Below are 20,142 nucleotides of genomic sequence, written 5' to 3'. Positions count from 1 at the left end.
AGCTAAGAGCAGGATTGAACGCGGAAGAGCAATCATAAGTTGGACAGACTGGGGTGGACCATGTTCTTAAAGGCTTTATTTGGGAGGAATCATGGTGATTGCGTTCACGTCGATTCTACAGACTTCCTCGGAATTAATAATTATAATAATAGTAAATACGACATTGTCTCATTAAAATATATTTACAGTCATGCCTCAAGAGGCATTGTGATGTCCGAAAATAAATAAAAGCACTACACCAACACTGCAAATTACGCTAAAAAGCACTACACCAACACTGCAAATTACGCTATAGTGGAATAGCTATATCCGTATTGAGGTGTGAGGTGTGAGTTACAGTAAGCTATTGTTTTGGGCAACCAAAAGGGATTCCTCCACACCACCCACCTGCAAATAATAATAATGATAATGATAATGATAATGATAATGATAATGATAATGATAATGATAATGATAATGATAATAATAATATCATACTATACTAATAATCACAATGGTAATAATAATAATAATAAATAACAATTTATAAAAACAACATGAAATTGGTGCTGAACCATAAAATGTATTCGCTCGGTTGCCCATAGCAGCGGCCAGTTATTTTCCGATAACTGACCGCTGTCAGGGGCAACCGAGCAATAATGACCGCTGTTCGCAGCCGGAGCAATCAAGCATTTAGATCGCAGTCATGAAAGCTGCTCAGCATATGCACAGCTGCACTCATCAGTGCAAGCTGCCGGCATTGACAGCGTGGAGCCACAGAACAGAACAACTGCGTCTGCATTTGATCTTGTCTTGTCGATGGTGTAAAATGAATTAGGTATATTGTTTGTAAGTTAGCCATGTAATAAGCGGGATAATGTATAGCTATACTCGGTCATTGTCGCAAAATAATTGACCTTCACTGCGCTTAGAACACCTCTGCGAGGCGCCTCGGTATTCTAAACTCCGTGTCGGTCAATTATTTTGCGACAATGACCTCGTAGCTATACATTATCCCTTACTTAATAACTATATATATATTTTTTCACACATGGACCGCAGTCCAGAGTGCCCCACAGCAATTAGTATAAAATGAACATAGGCATAAAATCAGCACACAATTGACAGAATAAAAAACAATGCATAAATTGCAGACATAAGAATAGGTATAAAAGACAATAAAAGTAGTGCAATGTAAACGTGCAGACTTAAGAATAGGCATAAAATAAGTACAATGTCGCTCAAAGGCATGTGAACCCCCCCAGAACAGTCAGTCCCCCAAACGCGTGTATGCTTTACCCAAGGCAGTTGTGTTTCCGGGTTCCTCTGATTGGCCACTGACCTATGCTATTAGGCCCCCCTTTACACTCTTGTTAGGGATTTTCTTCCCTCGTAAGTCCTTGAATTGATATAGTATGGACCAGTTGAACCAGATATATTCAGAGCGACAAAGTTTGGTATTTCTCACGGAGTCTTTATTCCACAGAGAACACAGAACTCCGACCAGCCCTTCCACGGGCTAAGTCTCTCAGAATGAAGACACATGACATAACCCTCATGGATGAAGAAGAGAAGGGGAGGGGTGTGTGTGTGTATGTATGTGCGTGTGTATGTATGTGTGTGTGTGCTTGTGTCAGAAGAAGGGGGCTAGAGGTAATGGGTTAGAGGAGGGAGGGGTGTTTAGCTGAGATCATGTCAGCAGTTGGCCCAGGGCAGGGTGGCAGAAAGGCCAGGGAGTGGAGAGGAGAGGGATGTTTAGGAGACACACAGAGAGAGAGGGGAGACAGAGAGAGGAGGGGAAAGGAGAGACACATGAGACACATGGTAGCATGTGAGCTATAGCATGTGAGCTGTCGTCATGCTGATCAGGACAAGAGCTAATTGAGAAAGTGGCTCCATTGACCGGCCTGTGACCAGGCACTGTGTGTGTGTCTGTGTGTGTGTGTGGGGGGGGGGGGGGGGGGGGCAGATGTACAGAGAGCCACAGAGACGAGCATGTGAGCTATAGCATGCTGATCAGGAGGGGCACTGGACCCTACAGCCTGAGGGCCCGGGGGAGACAATCATGCTATCAGAGGAGGAGAGCTTCAAATATTAATGAAATATCCTATACTCTCGCCTGAGCCTGTGCGACCATGTCGACCAGAACAATGGGGGATAATAAGAACGAGCCGCCTCGGAGGGAGGATACCGCAGGCGGAAGACGGCCGCTGCTGCTGGAGCTGGACCGAGTCATGTGAGACAAGCCGGCGGCAGCACGGCGCACGGAGCCGGGGAGAAACCACTGCCTCGCGCCGCTGGCGCTTCACATCGCGTCTCAGGCGAGAGTGTAAAGGGGGGCGTAATAGCATAGGTCAGTGGCCAATCAGAGGAACCCGGAAACACAACTGCGTTGGGTAAAGCATACATGCCCCCCAAACACCCCACACATCAATCCCTACCAGATCCCCATCCAAGACATACCCCCCGATAAAGCATGTCATGACTGAAGGAAAACACAAACAGCCTGCGCGCCACTCATACCGCCATGCACAGCGACGGGAATGGCACCCCTGCCGGCTGCCCCATCTCCCCCGGTCCCGGTGCCCCCGCCACCACAAGGAAAATGAGCGAATCCCACGCCCCCACCCCCAAACTCAGGACCCGCAGCCACGCCAAAGGAGACACGACTCCAAACACTCAAGCAGACATACACAACAGTGGCCAAATTAGAAGACACGTAGGACTGGGACAGTCCGAGATCACACCGGGACCCCCAGGACACCCCGGAACACAGCAGAAGACGTAGCGAGCCCCCCACACAAGGAACCCCAAATCCAGCCAGCGAACCAAGGCAGCCCAACGACGAAAACCAACCAAAATCCTCCAAAGCACACGCAAGAGACCAGTACCCAACTCCAGGGAAGGTCCGGGAAAGGTCCAGCCGAAGCCATAGGCGCCATAGGCACCAACCAACCCCCCCCCCCCCAGACCTCCCCCAGAGTCAAACACCAGCCCCCTGCATGCGGCTCGATGGAACCCGGCCGCGTGAATATTTTCCCTAATGGAGTTGCACTTCCGCGTTCGGTTTGCGCGATCTGATTGGCCACTGACGTTTCTGGTCATGTGACATGTGCGCCAATCGTGTGACGCCTGTTTCTATCACCAGTTAAGCTTAGGCACTCTTTCGAAGTTGGTTAAGGTTAGAGTTTTTCTTAGAGCAGGGCGATAGAACACCACCCCTGATTCCAAACTCTAACCTTAACCAACTTTGAAAGAGTCACCTAAGCTTAACCAGTGTTCTGTATCGTTAGTGGCTTAGCTTGGCTTCGCCTTCTGCACTATCTCGCGTACGTGCACGCGTACTGAATAAACCACAAATGTACCTCTAATACCAGTATTAGTCTGACCACACCCCTCATCAGCTTACCTTCATAAGCAGGTGTGTGGTCACCTGCTCTCCTCCTTCTCGCTTTCACCACAAGGAAGAGGTGCCTCGGTAGATCCCCACACTTGACACCATGATGGAAGAAATTGGATTAGGAACAGCTTGGGAAACAAGGATACGTTGACATCATATCTTTATTTTCTCTCTCACTATTTTCGAGAAAATACGGCGATATTGTCTTCGTACTGGAGTGTCTAGAAGATGATGATCATTCTACAAACCCTCCACCGGTTTTCGTATTGGGAGCACGCCGCTGCATGCTTCTCAACTGCAGTTCCTTGCTGTGTTTGTTGGGGTGAAACCTGTCAGGCCACAGCTGAACTGTCGGACATGCCGCTGTTGTGAGGAGCGGTGCGTTCCAGGTTGGGTGAGTAGTGTTTGCTGGCGGGCTCCACTTGTCTGTTAGTGCTATGGGGGCTACTAGACAAAGTTTATGGAAACCGGCCCCAGGCTAGGGTCCTTTGTTTAGCCGTCTAGGCGACAGAAGGCCTTGGTCTGGCGACCATTATAGTTTTAACTAGTGGGCCGCGACCATTGACACTGGTGATCCCTGTGTGTTCTGGACGAGTGGATTCTCTCTGTCACCGTGTTAAGACCCCATCTTTCATATCCAAATGAGAGTATTCCTTCACGAGGGGATATGTGCATGTAATGTGCGATAGCGGCAGATTCATGTTCAAAGTCAGCTATACAGGCCAGTTGGTACTGTGCTGATTCCGCCGGACGTGTTAATGTCACCGTTGTGAAGCGGTGTTGACGTCTTGTTTTCTCTTTTCTCTTAAAAAGTGAGGAGGGTTCAGAACGGCGGCCTGTCTGGGTGAGTGTTATGTCATTGTTTACATGTTCATAGCTTACGGTTAGCCGGTCGGTGGCCTGGCGCGGGGTAGCTTAGGCTTCTCGCGCGCCGCCGGGAGCTCGCTCCTGATCGCGTGCGTCGTAGATCGGCGTCTCGCGAGCGGAAGCGATAGCACCAGAACGGTTGGAGCAGCCGTTAGCTTGATGCTATTCTGTTGAACGTGCTTTGATTTTTAACATGTTTTACACTCTTGACCACGACGTCATCTTTGACAGGGGATGTTCGTCAACCCTGCCTGAGCCTAGACGGGGATTGCGTCAACAAAGAGGGCTGTGTTCTACGGTGGCTTATGACTGCACTTCGCTGATCTGCGTTCCGGGCAGGTACGGGGTTGGCCAGACCCTCATAACACGTCTTCTGGTTTTACCTTGCTAAATGTATTGTGAATGACGGTGTTTTTTCCCAAAACGTGTGTTGTTGCAATGCATTTGAGATACGTTGCGGGTTGTGTGTGAGCTGTTTTTGTCACTGGCAGTAGCTTCTCTGTGCAGGTCGTGATGTATTGATCTGGTTGTTGTGTGAGAAACATCATGGTGTTTATGTGTACCGTGTACTCACTACTAAGGCAACTAACCTATGAAGCTATGCTTGGTGACGAGTGAGTAAAAGAATGTTCTTTCTCAGACTGTAATGACAATGGACAGTGAGTTCACACATTAACAGGTTTTCCTGTTTTAACTGGCCGTATTGAGGGTAAAATAGGAGGATTGTGTTTTTCCCCCCCCGGTTCCCTGGGGACTTTATCACCTCCTATCAGACATGTTGTGCATTAATTGTGTCTTTTGTGTGGTAGGGATACGATGTAACTCTCAGCTTGATTGCTGAGGTTGTGCTAAATCTGCTGGAGAAACTTATTTCCTAAAGGGAAATTGGTTTGGTTGCTGTCGTGTGCTTAGCAAGGCCTGTGGTCGATACTAATCAAGAATGATGTATTCTCTCATTGTGATGATGATGGGTTGTGTGTGTCATGTGACCTGCAACTGGGTTGTACTGACCACAGAAGCACATGTGTATGTTGGACCGGGGTTCTTAGAGCCCTCTCTATTCTGTGTTTTTCCTTAGTAAAAATCAGATAGCAGGTTAGCTCGTGCGCTGTGTGGAGCTGTGAAACGCTTCATAGGGTTGACTATGACTGTGTCATATTCTCTTTTTGTCGTTACGTCGTATCATGGGTGTGGGGTCGTAAAGGGGTGAACTGGTAACCTTTCCTCTCCCCGTTGTTCTGTCGGTCAGGGGTACACCCCCTGTCCTTCAAGGTTCCCGTCACGTGGCGGTTCGGCACGTTACGGGGGGGGGGGGGGGGAGGGAGTTCCTGGTCCCACGGCCTGGTATATTGGGCGTGTGCACCGCAGGAATTCCCCCGCCATAGAGTACGTCACCGTGCGCGTCTCTGTTGGTAGGACTTCCGTGTGCTGTTCAGGTCCATGTGATGGATCTGTTTTCAGGGGGGGTGGTCAGGGCTCCTCCTCACCAAGCGCCTACTCAGGCCTTCTGTGAGTTCGGACTCCTTCTTCCATGTGATCCATGTGAGGAAGCCTCCATCAGAGTACAGAGCCTTCCTCCTCAGATTGTCAAAGTGAGTGGACCCTCTAGAAGGGTCCTTTTCTATTGTATGTATATTCGATTCAATTCGTTTATTGAGTGTGTATGGGTTCGGTGCCTCTTCCCCGGAGGCCCTAAAACCAGTTTTTTACATGGCTCAAGGTGCAATATATTCTTTTCAATCTGTACAGCTCGCGTGGGAAGTCTCTCTGGGGATCCCCGTCTCTTTCCTATGGGAGGGTGGTGGGATGTAAAAATGTGAACATTTTTTACCCCGGCTGTGTAGACTGGGATACATACTGTTGATGCTTCCTTCTTTCTATTCCAGAAGTGTTGGAGTTAGGGAGTGTCACACCCCTCTTGTCGTTCCCCTGGGCGCCTTGGGGATTCAATGGCAGGTCTAAATAGCCTGTTCATTGATGGGGGTGTGTCCCGACGCACGTATAGTGCTAGCTCGCTGTAAACAGGCGATTGACTGGCACGCCTTAGTTGCTTGTGGTTGAAACAGCGTTTTTATAAAGCAACTGAGATGGGGGTTTTTCCTCTTCCGGCGACCACATCCCATGACCTGGGTGGGTTGTCGACGGATCCTCGTTCATGTCTGGGGGATGATGACGGGATGGATCTGAACATATGTAGTGGGGTCTCACGCCCTTGGGGTGGGCCACCAGGCGCGGTTCGTCCCGACGTCTGGGTGGCGCCTTCTTTTCATGTTAAGATCAACACGCATATCTGCCCTTTTCCTGGGGCATGTCGGCGTGGTTAGGGCACGGGACTGGTTCTGGTCACGCTGGTCCAGATCAGTTGAACCCGTTGTCCGCCGGGGATGCAGATCTGCTGTTCTGGTACCCTGAGGGACTTGGGCTTTTTTCAGGGGGAAAAATGCCAGGTCGGTCTGGGTGTCACAGGGTTAAGCGCTATGGAGACCCTGGTTGGGTATGTTTTTACTCAGCACTGTCGTCATGGCTTACAGCCATGCCATTCTGTACGCGCTCGATCTCGTCGGATCTCGGCCGCTACACAGGTTGGTCCTGGTTAGTACTTGGTTGGGAGACCGCCGGGGAATACCAGGTACGGTGTGCTTAGGGGCTGGTTCTCCATTGTTTTTCGCTCCTCTCTCACGCATGGCGAAGAGGGGCCTGTGGGGGTGGTTTTTTGACCTCCTCTGGTGACCCTGTGCTTCCCGTACCGCCAGGCCCGGTCCGAAGTGATGTTTGCGACCCGTAGGCCTGGGTTAACCCTTTTTGGAAACTGAAACACTTGTACTGCGGTATAGCCGGTGTATACCCGCAGGTGTGTTTTGGAGTTTTTTCTTGAGGGGTTATAGGAACAACCACCGCATTGGGTAACACCGAGGTGGTTGGTTCCCTGGTGTGTTGGAGCAGTGTCAACTCCCGGGTTCACCGGTTGAGGGTGCCCCTGCACGTTCATGACGTCTGCCAATCGTGTCAGCCTTCTCTGCCTCGACCCCTCTGGGTGGGGGTTGTTAAATGGAGGCTTGGTCATGCAACACCGCCAGCTTACGCTCCTTCCGCCGGGGCGGCTGTGTTCAGCTGTCCCCTCTGGCGCCTGTCTCGTCCGCAGTCTCCAGGCTAGGGTTAACAGCCTGTTGCCTGGTTTTTCCCCGGTGCGCTGCCTGCTTCCGTTGGTTAACCTTTTTTGTGTGCTTACGGCCATGCTGACTGCCTATTCTGCAGGGTCAGTGTGCCAGGCGGTGTACTATTGGGGGGACGGGGCCCGCTCGGCTTACTGGCCTGGTTGGTTCCGCCTGGGAATACCAGGTGCAGTAACTGAGGGGCCTTTGTCCGAATACGCTGGCGATGTGGGGGGCGGGGCACTACGTGCCCACCTGGTGGGGTCTTGATGCTGGCATCATGGACTTCTCCGGGCCCCCATTCCAGGGAGTCCAGTCCTTTTGGTGGGTCTGGGTCTTCCTTCGTGCTCCGCTGCTACGGCCTTGCCACGGGGTTGGGTTTGCCCTTGACCCCGTGATTCTGGGGGCAGTAACGAGGTTGTTCCTCCGTTCGTTCCCGGGTGGCATGCGGGTTGTGCGTGTGTGTAGTCGTGGGTCAAGCCACGGTCTGCTCACCCTGTGCGTTGAGTTGCTTGAGTGCCTCTTCGCACGGTCGGGTCCGTCGCCCTCCCGTGACGTCCCTAATAGGGGGGCTACCCTCCATTAGGGGGGGTCGGGGGGGCTCGGCCCTCCCTGTTCTGATGGTTTTGGGGGGCTGTCAGCGGGGTGTATTTGTCAGCCAAGTGGCTCCGCTTGGCCTCCCTTGTGCAGAAGGCGAAGCCAAGCTAAGCCACTAACGATACAGAACGTTAGGTTATGACTATAACCAAGTTCTGTTAGTTAGGGGCGATGCTTGGCTTCGGACGGCCGCTGCAGCCCTTGACCTCACCTTGTGGTGAAAGCTTGGGAAGGAGGAGAGCAGGTGACCACACACCTGCTTATGAAGGTAAGCTGATGAGGGGTGTGGTCAGACTAATACTGGTATTAGAGGTACATTTGTGGTTTATTCAGTACGCGTGCACGTACGCGAGATAGTGCAGAAGGCGAAGCCAAGCATCGCCCCTAACTAACAGAACTTGGTTATAGTCATAACCTAACGATAAACTAGGCGTTAGGTAGTTTGCAGGCTGTTCGAGGCGGAAATAGGCGCAGAAACAGGCGTCATGCGATTGGCGCACATGTCACATGACCAGAAACGTCAGTGGCCAATCAGATGGCGCAAACCGAACGCGGAAGTGCAACTCCATTAGGGAAAATATTCACGCACCCCGGCCAGCCCCCATTGCCGAACTCCCCCAACCCACCGACACCCCAGGGACCTCCCGCATGAAGAACCCACCACAACCCCCACAGCACCCCAGAGCATCCAAAAGGTCCCAGTGCCATCCCAATCCACCCACAATGCCACATGCCCCCCCATCCAACCACCACCATGTCCATCTACCCGAACATCCAGAATGATTTAATTGATTTTATTTCTTCTTTTACAAAGCATAGTAGTATGCGATTTTTTTTTATAAAATTACCGAAAAGGTGTAGGCTTTTTACAAACATAATTTAGTACATCATTTTGCAAAAACAAAAGGTTACAAAAGTTTCATAGTTTTATGTACAAAACGTATACACATCTTTTTGTATTTATTTTTTATATATATCTTTATTTTTGATTATTTATTTTTTTAATTGTCACTATTTGAATACAGTTATGTTATAATAAAATATAATTAGGATAATAATAAGGTTTTATATCACCTTATATTTGAGTAATTTCTACACATTTTTACCTCTTTGTCAAAGTTATTCCATAGTTTTTCCTCTTTAACACTCGACTTTTTATATTTGTCCTTGCCTTTGCGATATTGAATACACAAGTTCCCCTAAGTCTATACCGGCTCTCTCTAGTTTGGAACAACTCCTGAATGCAACTTGGAAGTGAGTGCTTATGTGCTTTGTACATTATTATTGTAGTGCTAAGATCGACAAGATCTTCCAATTTGAAGGTATTTTATTTAATAAATAGTGCGTTTGTCGGTTCATAGTAATCAGCTTGATTCATAATTCTTATGGCTTTCTTCTGCATTATGAAAATGTGGTTAATGTTTGTTTTATGTGTTTCCCCATACCTCCACACAGTGCGTTATGTGTATGGAACTATGAGCGAACAGTACAATAAATACAGTGAGTTCTTGTTTAAGATATATTTCATTTTATATAATATTGCAATGGCTATGGATATTTTTACAATTTTTATATGTGATTTCCAGTTTAGTTTCTCATCAATTGGCACTCCCAAAAATGTATCAACATCATCAATCATTAATTTAACCTGATTATTAGTTTTTCGATTGCCAAACATTTTGCTTAGATTCAGTGACAACTTATTTATGTCAAACCACTTTTTTAGTGATCTCAGTTCCTTCTCCACTACATTCAGGAGCTGTTCCAAACTGTTTCCAGAGCAATACAAACTTGTGTCGTCGGCAAACAAGACATATTTTAATAATTTAGACACATCACAGACATCATTTATACAATGGACCCAGCACAGAGCCCTGTGGAACTCCACACGTAACCTTTAACGAGTCTGAATCGACATTTTTCATGTGTACATACTGATGTCTGTCTTCAAGGTAGCTTTTTAGCCATGAGTGTGCAATTCCTCTGACACCATATACCACTCCAAGTAGGTTATTTACTGAAACATTTACACTTTACATGTGAGGCTTTCAGCAGACACTCTTATCCAGAGCAACAGTATAATGATATTAAATGAGTCACCAATATAACATGAGTATTGATGGAAACCAACTTTGTTTGAGCCCAGTCAATAGCCTGATAATAACATAAGTAGAAGGAAGAAACAAACATGGCTTTTCTATTTCTACTTTTCCATTTCAGAAAGGAAATGGACTTATCAAACTAATTAGGTGACAGAACACTGTGTGTTATGTTAAAGCAGGAGAATTTTCGACAAAACATATAATTGTCATATTGGTTGTAATACCTTGGTATATATAAAGTAAACAAATGAGAGCATTGCTGACAATTGGTAATCCTCACGATAAGACCATGTTTCTCACAGACCTAGTTGCTTTCTGTGTTGACATTATCTTCCACCCCACAGCATATGAATCTGTTTTGATGAGAGAGGAGAAGCTGAGAAGCCTTGCTAACGATGAATGTGAAGTTATTTTTGTTGATGAAGCAAGTTTTGTTTGGAAAGGTTTCCTTCTCTGCACCTTATACCTTCAGCATAAGTAGGTGGCTCAGGAGGTTGAGCGCTCACCTGGTAATCGGAAGGTTCCCGGTTTGATTCCAGCTCCTCCCAGCAGCGTGTTGAAGTGGCCTTGAGCGAGACACTTAACCCCCTACTGCTCCCGATGAGCAGGTTGGCACCTTGCATGGTCGCCTCCGCGGTTGGTGTGTGAATGTGTGAGTTAATGGGTGACATAAGTTGTAAAAAACGCTTTGGATAAAAGCGCGATATAAATGCAGTCCATTCAGCAGAACTCCTGTGGATCCGACCCAGGACACACACAACATCAATAGAAAATACACAATGTTGATGGACTCGTGAATGCTATTGTCTTTCAGTGTCTATTGATCTCAACATGTTTCTGCAGTAATCCTGCCAAGGTTTGGACATTGAATTCACAATGATATATTGATGTAAAAATGGTCCTAGTAACAGCTTTAAATAACATGACGGCTGTGGTCACGGGCAGGAGCCACAGGCGAGGTTCCTAGATCATCAAAGCCTTGATGTTATTTGCTATGGTGTTCCATTGCTTTTATGCAATCGTTTTTATACATATCAGCCACTTAGATCAGCATAATACGCATGTGCCATCCTTAGTTACCACGGCAACCACTCACCGCGTGATTCCCAGCATTTTGGCAGAGATCATGATTCATTCAAAAATCTAAACATATTTAAAACTAACATTTCACCCCAAAACACAGTAAATTATAATGTTACTCAACATAAAATCACATCTAACTTTATAATTTTCTCTGAATATGTTTTGTAGCAAGTCATTTCGTTGTTGCCGCCATCTATAGCGTCACAGATTTCATCATTCAAAATGACCACAGTGCTGCTCTGTTTCCTCATTATATAGACTGTCTCTGGTATAATATCCAATATTGAAAAGAAATGTTAATATATATAGCCTATAGCAGCCTCGAAAATAACACAGTTTTGTTTTATGTGCAAATTTCTTAAGATATAACATTATTCATATTCTGCAGTGACTGACATTCATTCACTTTGTCAGAGCGGATGCCCAATGGCGCATAATCTCATATTTCGAATGGACGACGTGGTGTTCTCTATAAATGTATCATTGTCACATGCATTATGATGAGAACCATCAGAGCTCCATTCTGCAGCCCTTGTGAGCAGCCTGTCTGGCGACATATTCTCTCCTCAGCTCCACGATGCATAAACCCACCCGTCTACCTCCCGCCAGGAAGGATATCTTGGCGGGGAATCAAGCCTAAGAGTTCCTAAAATAGACTTTAAGTGGAAGCACAAAACAGAACATTGGGACTGTTGGCAATGGCAGTCCTTGACCGAAACCGTAAAGGTATTGATCTTGGACCTAATTTAAGTCGGTTGTGTTTTAGTCTCAAACAGGGGGTCCTGGGTTTCTTTAAAGAGGACATGGAGAATCGATTCTGCCTGGTATTTGTATGGATTTGCTGGTCTGGAATGTTATTTAGGCGCTAGGGGGAAAAGTACATATTGCAGGATTGGCCTTCAAGTCTTCAGATTAATATAGCAATACAAAAAAAGATAGGGACAGTGTTGTATTCACAATCTCTGAAATAAAGTTTTTTTTTCTCGTCTTGGTCTTGGTCTCAGCCACCTTTGGTCCTGAAGTACTAATCAACCCGTGGTTGGTTAGTTCTTTATTTACATTTTCGGATGAGACTGCGTGGCAGCGGAAGATGGGGACCGATTTTCTTAATTTCAGACATCATTCAAGACTTTCTCTCCGCCGTATACATCAGGCCAGATTGTCTATAGATTGCTGCAATATGTTTTGGTTTGAACTTGTGTGACCCCTCTCCCTCTCCCCCCAGGTAACATCCGTAACACTGAGAAGCTGAGCTACGACCGACTGCAACAGTATGAGATCCAGGTGACGGCCTGGGACTGTGGGCAGAAGAGAGCCACTCACAGCGTCCCCGTCCGCATTGACGTCAAACCTGTCTGCAAGCCTGGCTGGCAAGGTGAGACTTGTACAGCATTTGGGTCTCTGTATAGATTTAGGTTTATTTTCTTGTTTGTAAACACAATGTGTTCAAGCCAATCAGTAATACCAGTGATGGGCAAGCTACTCGGAAAATTTAGCAAGCTACACTACAAGTTACTCTCGATTAAATATAGCTCAACTACAATGGAAGCTATCCCCAGAGAAATGTAGCAAGCTACACTACAAGAACATGGCAAAAATAGCTAGCTACATCGGCAATACTTTTTTTTTTTTTTTGTGATCAAGTTTCCACCAAACAAATAGGCAGGCAAAAAACATTCTCAGTTTGATTGTTTATTATAAAACTGAAACAAGCCCTCGGTCTGGCTTTTTGTGTCATCCTTTTAACATGAACTTGTATTATGTACAAAATCCAGGAAGGCAAGTTTAGCTGGGTGCAGCCTCTACAAAAGAAAAGAAAGAGACCATTTGGTTTTACCAGTTTTTATAGTATAGTTTGTTGATTACTTTTGATGCAGTAATGGTCTTTTTCTTTTCTATTCTATCTTTATGTATTATTTATCCCTAAACTCTGCATCTTCTGAAACCTGCCCACTTTATCAACCAAAAACACACTTCTTCAATATCTGAATTGTAACTGTTTTACTTCATTTTACTAGTATTATGCTACCATGTATATACTACTACCAACTATGCTAATATGTCTATACTACTACAGTATGTACTCAGAGTATAACACTCAAGCTTGACACTGACAAACAATACTACTTATCCTTGGCTGCTAGATATGTACCACTCCTGCTGACTTGTTGTACACAATGTGTAAGTTGCTTTGAATGAAAGTGTCAGCTAAATGGCCAAATGTATTTAAATATGTAACTCACAAAACATTCCATGGCCCCAAAATCATGTGGGGACCCCCCCTGGGGGTCCTGTCCCACAGGTTGAGAACCACTGCTTTTCTCCACCCCCATAATATTGTTCATTTTCTGCCTACAGTGAAACATCATCATGATAGCAGCTATCTGTTAGTTAAAGCTGTTGACAAAAAGTGTACTGACTTGTGTGCTGTTTGGGAACAGTTGATTTTCATCAGCTCACCTGAATGTGTTCTCAAGTTAGTGCTGGTCGTGTGGGAAGTTGAGAGCAGCATATGTTTTAGCCGTTTTTTCAGTCAAACTCATAAATGTGTCCCAGATAGGGCCATGGAGAGGCATTGTTGTTATTGACATCATGATCTTCATCAATGCCATCGAACCCCTCTGCCATTTCGCGCGGACTGGTTCATGTAATCCGTTAAATTGCATTAATTCATTCAGTACGTCTGTGTTTTGATTTTCACTTCCTGATTTGCGGGTTGGAGTCCCGCCCTATCCTGCCTCTGATTGGCCTACCCGTAATGTTTTGGCCTACCATACCCAATCGTGAGTCGTCATACTCATATCTAAACCAACCAACCAATCATAGTGGGTTTTTTACGGGGAGTTTTCTTTTCTCCTCACAAATCTTTATACTAGTCTAGACTGTTTCTCCCGACAGTAGCGTGTAGCGTTTCCTCGTCACTACGTCACTACTTCGTTCTATAAATAGCTCCGCTACAGAGACTGCTACCCTGGTTAAAAAGTAGCAACGCTACCATCACGCTACTGAGAATTATAGTTAAGTATATGTAGCGTCGCAACTTGTAGTTAGCTACTGCCCATCACAGAGTAATACCCACTGAGTCATGTGACTGAGTTGCCCCCTACCTGCGTTGAGTTGTGGCAACGGGGCTTTATGTCCTGCCCTGACAAAAAGTTGTTTCAAACAAAAACGACTCAATGCCATTTTTGCCAGATGGCAGTGTGAGTCTTTCACCTTTTACATATCTAGCTTTGGCATGGATTGATTGTTTAGATCGCTAGCATGGCTAACAACTGTGAATATATTGTAGTCTGCCCTGTTGTTCTGACAAGGATTACGTTCCTTTTTGCCCCCTTGATGTGCACACATGATCTATGTCTGACGTGGGCGATGAACCTGTCTCTGTGGTCATACGTGGTGACCCAGGGTAGTGTGAGGTGGGTCGGTGGGTGGATGGGGTATAGTACCAGGGATAAGGTTTAAAGTGAGATGTTTTCGCTGTGTTCCTGCTTCCCTGGTATCGCAGTGTCACGGCACAACGTTAATAAACAGCCCCTGTATATCGACGGGGGATGTGTGGAGAGAGTCTCGGTCATCAAGTTCCTGGGTGTCCACCTGGAGGATGACCTGACCTGGAGAATCAACACCACGGCGATAGTAAAAAAGGCACAGCAGAGACTCTACTTCCTGAGAGTACTAAGAAACTACCACCTCAGACAAGACCTGCTTGTGTCTTTTTACCGCTGCTCGGTGGAAAGCATCCTCACCTACTGCATAAATGTGTGGTTCCTCAGCTGCACAGCCGCAGAGAGGAAGGCGCTCCAGAGGGTCGTCAACTCGGCCCAGAAGATCATCGGCTGCCCCCTCCCCTCACTGGAGGGACTATACAACTCCCGCTGCCTCAAAAAAGCAGTAAAAATACTGAAGGACCCACACCACCCGGGCAACAAGCACCTCGTGCGGCTGCGCTCGGGCAGGCGTTTCAGCGTCATGCCCACCCGGACTAACAGACTGAAGTTTAGTTTTTATCCCAGGGCCATATGTGCACTAAACTCAGCTAAATTTTAAAACAACAGTCTCCTTGCACCCCCCCCCCCCCCCCCCACGCACACGCACACACACACACAACATTAAGAGATAGTGCAATTATATTTTATACCCCCCTGTTTTATTAATGTTATTTACGCCCCACCCTGTTTTTATATTTAACACTGTGTTTAGGACTGTTTTTATTCTTATTTTACTAGCACCTAGGGTTGCATTTTTTTAATTTCGTTGTAACAACTGTAACAATGACAATAAAGATCTATTCTATTCTATTCTAATAATGGGATCATTTCGGAACAGAGTACTAAGTTAAACTTAGCCACGTCAGACCCACTGAACGGTCCGCAAGTTAGCTCTCCATTTGAGTCTGAACGTGGCACACAGAGGAGTAAACAAATAGCCTCCTAGTGAAAAATGGTCGTAGATAAAGGCAAGTTGACGTGCCGCGGCGCTGTGTCAGCATCTTGTCTCTCATCGCGTAATGAATTTGTGGCGCTGTAATCATGTTAAAGTGTGGGGAAAACAGACGTTTTATCTGTGAGTTAGCAAGGCAACGTGCACACAGGGGATTTAATATTGATACATATAAATATATTTAATATTTTTCATTATGGGAGAATTACAGCCCGGTGAATAGTAATATCTCTATATTATTTATTTCATCGCCATCATCTCATTGAGCCACAATGAACACAACACAAGGAGTCTGTGTCCTCCGATGACATCACTGGTGGACATATTCAAACTCATTAACTCACAATAGCTGTCAAACTGAATGGTTGTGTGTTTTTGGGATTATGTGTGAGATTGTGTGCAACTTACATTTTTTTGCCCTGGTCTTGTGGAGGAGGCTATTATGGATACATGATGGTAGCCTAACACAGTAGGACGTCTTTGATTGTAGATTTCCCCATATAGCCTACACACCACTGCCTATGCCCACGGAAATGCAGGCGTGATCTCAGTCGGACACAGTGTCCACGTGTCTCGTCCATTGACTTTGAGTGGCAGTGGATCTTTTTCAATATAGGCTACGTCTCAACCCTGTCTCGTTGAAGTGGATATCCCTCATTTTTCTCCATTTAAGCTGATGATGTGCTGTCTGAGCCCGCTCCCCTCTCCTCTCTTCCTTCCCCACTCCCTCCATCCCTCTCTTTGGGGAATTGGCCTGTCAGGTTCAGCCCGGTGTCTCTGATCAACAGCACTTTTAGCGAGAGCAGCGTGACACACAGACCACAGTTCTTTGCTTGTCAGAAGGCAGACGAGACAGCTGCAAACAATGCCCCTTGGAATCGCATAGCAATAAACTACTGTCTGCTGGTGGTATAAAACAAAACCAACGCACCACTTCAGATATCACCGCTGGTACCATTTATACCTCTCAGGATGGACAGGGACACGCTCACAGCGAAAGGAGCCCCACACGGGGTGCCAGTGTGGCCGCACGCCAAAGTCTTTATCTTCACAAGATGGTGAAGATGGTTTATAAGTGAGTTGGACATGAATAAGGAGAGAGAGTGAGTGAACTGGTGACAAAGTCCGTGTTGAGAAGCTGTTTTGAGCCCTTTAGCTCAGCTGGTTAGTGCGGCCAAGGTTCAAATCCACTTGGTTACATTGGTGGCAGCGGTTGGAGCTCACTGCCCTGTGAATGAGATGACTGTAGACTACTAACAAGTCGTCGCAGTCAACCAGCACAGGTTCAAATACACTCTAGTGATTATTTCATCAAGAGACAAATCCTTGAGCTTTCCATAGAACGACACTGACAGTAGCCATTGTGATTTTACTTGGAAATGGGTACATTTTTGTTTCAGAGATGTCTACCTACATTTTCCTATTTTTGTATAAATAACTAAAGGTGTGCTACAGGGTTCAATTCTAGATCCGGTCCTTTTCACTATTTATATTAATTATAATTAATGAAAAGCTTGATATTCTCCCCTCTGTTGAGTTTAAAATCATGATCTCCAACCTTTGTCAATCAAGTTCTATATGTTTTAATTTATTGTTATCCTTACTTGTCTTATTGTTGATGATTTTATATTGTGTGTGATTTTATATGCTTTTTTCTTTTTTTTTACTCTGTATGTACACTCGACGTGACTGTACATTTATTAATTAATTCAAATCAGATCTTCTAACAGAGTTAATGTGTCAAAGATTCGGCAAATCAAGTAACTTTAAAATTTTATTTAGACGTGTTAGACGTGTTTCTTGGTATTCGATTTAGTATCAGGGAAATTCTCCAATACCAATATTATATTTTAGCCTGGTATTGGACCGATATCCCATAGCAGTATCGGTATCGGTGCATCCATACCCATCTCTAGTCTGTCCTCTCGTCCCTCTCTCTGCCAGATCACTTCAGACTTCAGCAATGTGGTACCAAACAGGGGATTGAGATAAAAAAAACAAGTGATGGGGGAATCCTTTGACAGGATCATAACCTAACATAGATTACATTCATATGCATACAGAAGGAACAATTATAACAAATTAAAGATGCCCTAACTAAGATTTCAGAGATTTGAAATGAGGACCATGTAGAGTGAACCACACATAACAATTACACGGAATAGGACTGAATGAGGACCATGTTACCTTTACGTAACAGCCCATTGTTTTCTGACACAATGCCTGTGCAAATAGATCCAAAACAAACGGTGCTATTCACAAAGGGTTAAATACAGTGCTAACTGTGTTGCCATCATCGCTGCGTCTCTGTGCATCTGTGATATTTGCGGGTATTTAAATGAGGTAATATGGGTGAAAAATCTGCTCCTTTCTATGCAAATGAGACTCATTGCAAAAACACTCAGTTAAAGTGACACTTTCCATCTTCAGAGATGTGGTGGTAACTACAGTAAACGTAATTATAAGAGGTGTCATTGCCAGCATCTCCGGTGAAATGTTGGGTTAGGTAATAATCACAATCAAGAGAATAGAACCCGCACACTCATATGCTCCAGAATAAACTTTTAATTTTGTTTCGTCAGGTCCATGAGGAGTAGATGCTGGAAACACAGTCAATAAAAAGTATATTCTGGAGTATATGAGAATACGGGTTATATTCTCCTAACTAAACATTAAATACAACTTAATTTCTCACTCAAAATATATTCCTAAATCTGAAATGATTTTCACTGGCACACAGTGCCTAACATCAGCTGAAAGATTCAGCACCATGGACAGGTCTGCTCAAACTAACCATTGAGTCTCCTGAACACGTAGAGATAAACCTCCAGTCGATCGGACCTTCCTAGGCTGAGCTATGGTAACCTTTGCGCACCTACCGCAACAATGAGGCATTCACCTGTAGGGGTAGGTTTCATCATATCAAAACACAATCTAGGGATGTATAGGAATAATAAATTAAAAAACATCTAGAATTTGCCCACCAAATTGGTACCAATGCATACTGTTACATGGGCAGTATTTATACTATTTTACCATATCAGGAGCACTCAGATGCTTCGCGAGCCAACTGCGCTGCCACATATCCGGAGCAAATTGCACTCCGTGAGCCAACTGCGCTGACAGATATCAGGAGCAAATTGCACACCGTATGGGCCTGTTTGCGCTATATATCCATAAATATACACCAAAAGGGGCTATAGAAGGGGACGTGGGTTGGGACTCATGCTTGGTCAAGCAAAAAGGTGAAATGGTTAGGTTATGGAACCGCCTGGTCCAGCTGCCAAATGACAGGGTGACAAAAAATATATTTAACTGGGACAGAGCACACGGTCATCCCTGGTCAAGAGACATGTCCATGATTGGGTAGATTCCAAGGTAAACCTGAGGAGGAGCGGTTGTGTGTTCTATGTGATCTGGGAGTGGTGGAAGATGAATATCATTTTGTTTTTTATTGCCCTTTGTACACCGATTTGAGGAGGGCTTTATTTGAGAAAATTCAAATTGTAAATCCGGATTTGTTTTGGCAGTCTGAGAGTTGTATGTTGAGTTGTTTTTTTGTGGAGGACATCTTCAGTTTTGCAGGATTTTTGGAGAAAGCATGGCACTTGAGACAAAACACACTATATCCTATATAATTGTATATGAATTCCTCTTGTTTCTTTGTTTACGTACATTGCTTACAGCTTGTGATATATATTGACCATTATGCGATGTTTGCGGACCCATCGTGTGTTCTGTATTATAGCTATGGAGACAATAGTACGGCTCATTTGACAGGCATTGTTTATATTCCAACACTGACAAACCAGTTAATTTCGACATACTTTAGTTTGTGCGCTATTCCACGCTAAACATCAACCCTTTTCAAAATAATCCAGTATTTTTTTCTAGATTGCGAGATATGACGCATTATATGCATATGCCCAAATCGTCCGGGTTGCTAGCCTGAAACCTATATTATTTCCAAATCAAAGGTATATACCATATATATATGTTTCTCCACAAAATCATCAAGAAGGGGGGGGGGGTCGTTTAGATTAGATCGTCATTGCAATTTTAACATAGGCAGCGGTGCCAGGGAGACACAGGCAGGTCCGCGTGAGTGTTTAGAATGGGGACATCAAGAAAAATATCAAAGGATCTAAAAATGAGAAAACTCGTTTTTGGCACTGAACTGTTGGATTTCAATCACGAGAATACTAGTTTTTGGCGCAGAAAGAGTTAAGACAGAGCAAATAGCGGGCGCAAATGACGCGCAGTTAAGGGTGCTATTAGCGGGCGCAATCCATTATTTGTGAATTCACCCCACAGTGTGTGTGTGCGTGTGTGCATGTGTCAGTGTGTGTGTGTGTGTGGGGGGGGGGGGGGGGGTACAGAGTGACATTAACTCTCCTCATGCTCCTAGTTAGTTTGTACTTCTTTTAGTATTTAGCAAATTAGGGTTTTAGACACACCAAGAACCACACACACTGGGAGGGTGAGGGAGATGGTGTGAGAGAGAGAGGGAGGGGAAGAG

The 20,142-nt window shown here is 45.4% G+C and overlaps 1 protein-coding gene across 1 annotated transcript in view; it reads left to right on the top strand.

Moving 5' to 3' along the window:
* Positions 1–20,142, top strand: part of LOC311224981 (calsyntenin-2-like) — a gene marked incomplete at both ends in the record, with an annotated part of 513,638 nt that overhangs the window by 8,168 nt on the left and 485,328 nt on the right. Inside the window, one exon of the mRNA XM_084310155.1 lies at positions 12,406–12,555. Coding sequence (XP_084166281.1) covers positions 12,406–12,555 — 150 coding nt within the window. The remainder of the gene's footprint in view (positions 1–12,405; positions 12,556–20,142) is intronic.

The sequence above is a fragment of the Notolepis coatsorum genome, assembly GCF_963971535.1.
Source record: "Notolepis coatsorum genome assembly, chromosome: 1".
In the NCBI taxonomy this organism is placed as follows: Eukaryota; Metazoa; Chordata; class Actinopteri; order Aulopiformes; family Paralepididae; genus Notolepis; species Notolepis coatsorum.
Note: the sequence above shows the minus strand (reverse complement) of the source record. Positions and strands in the feature narration are given on the sequence as shown.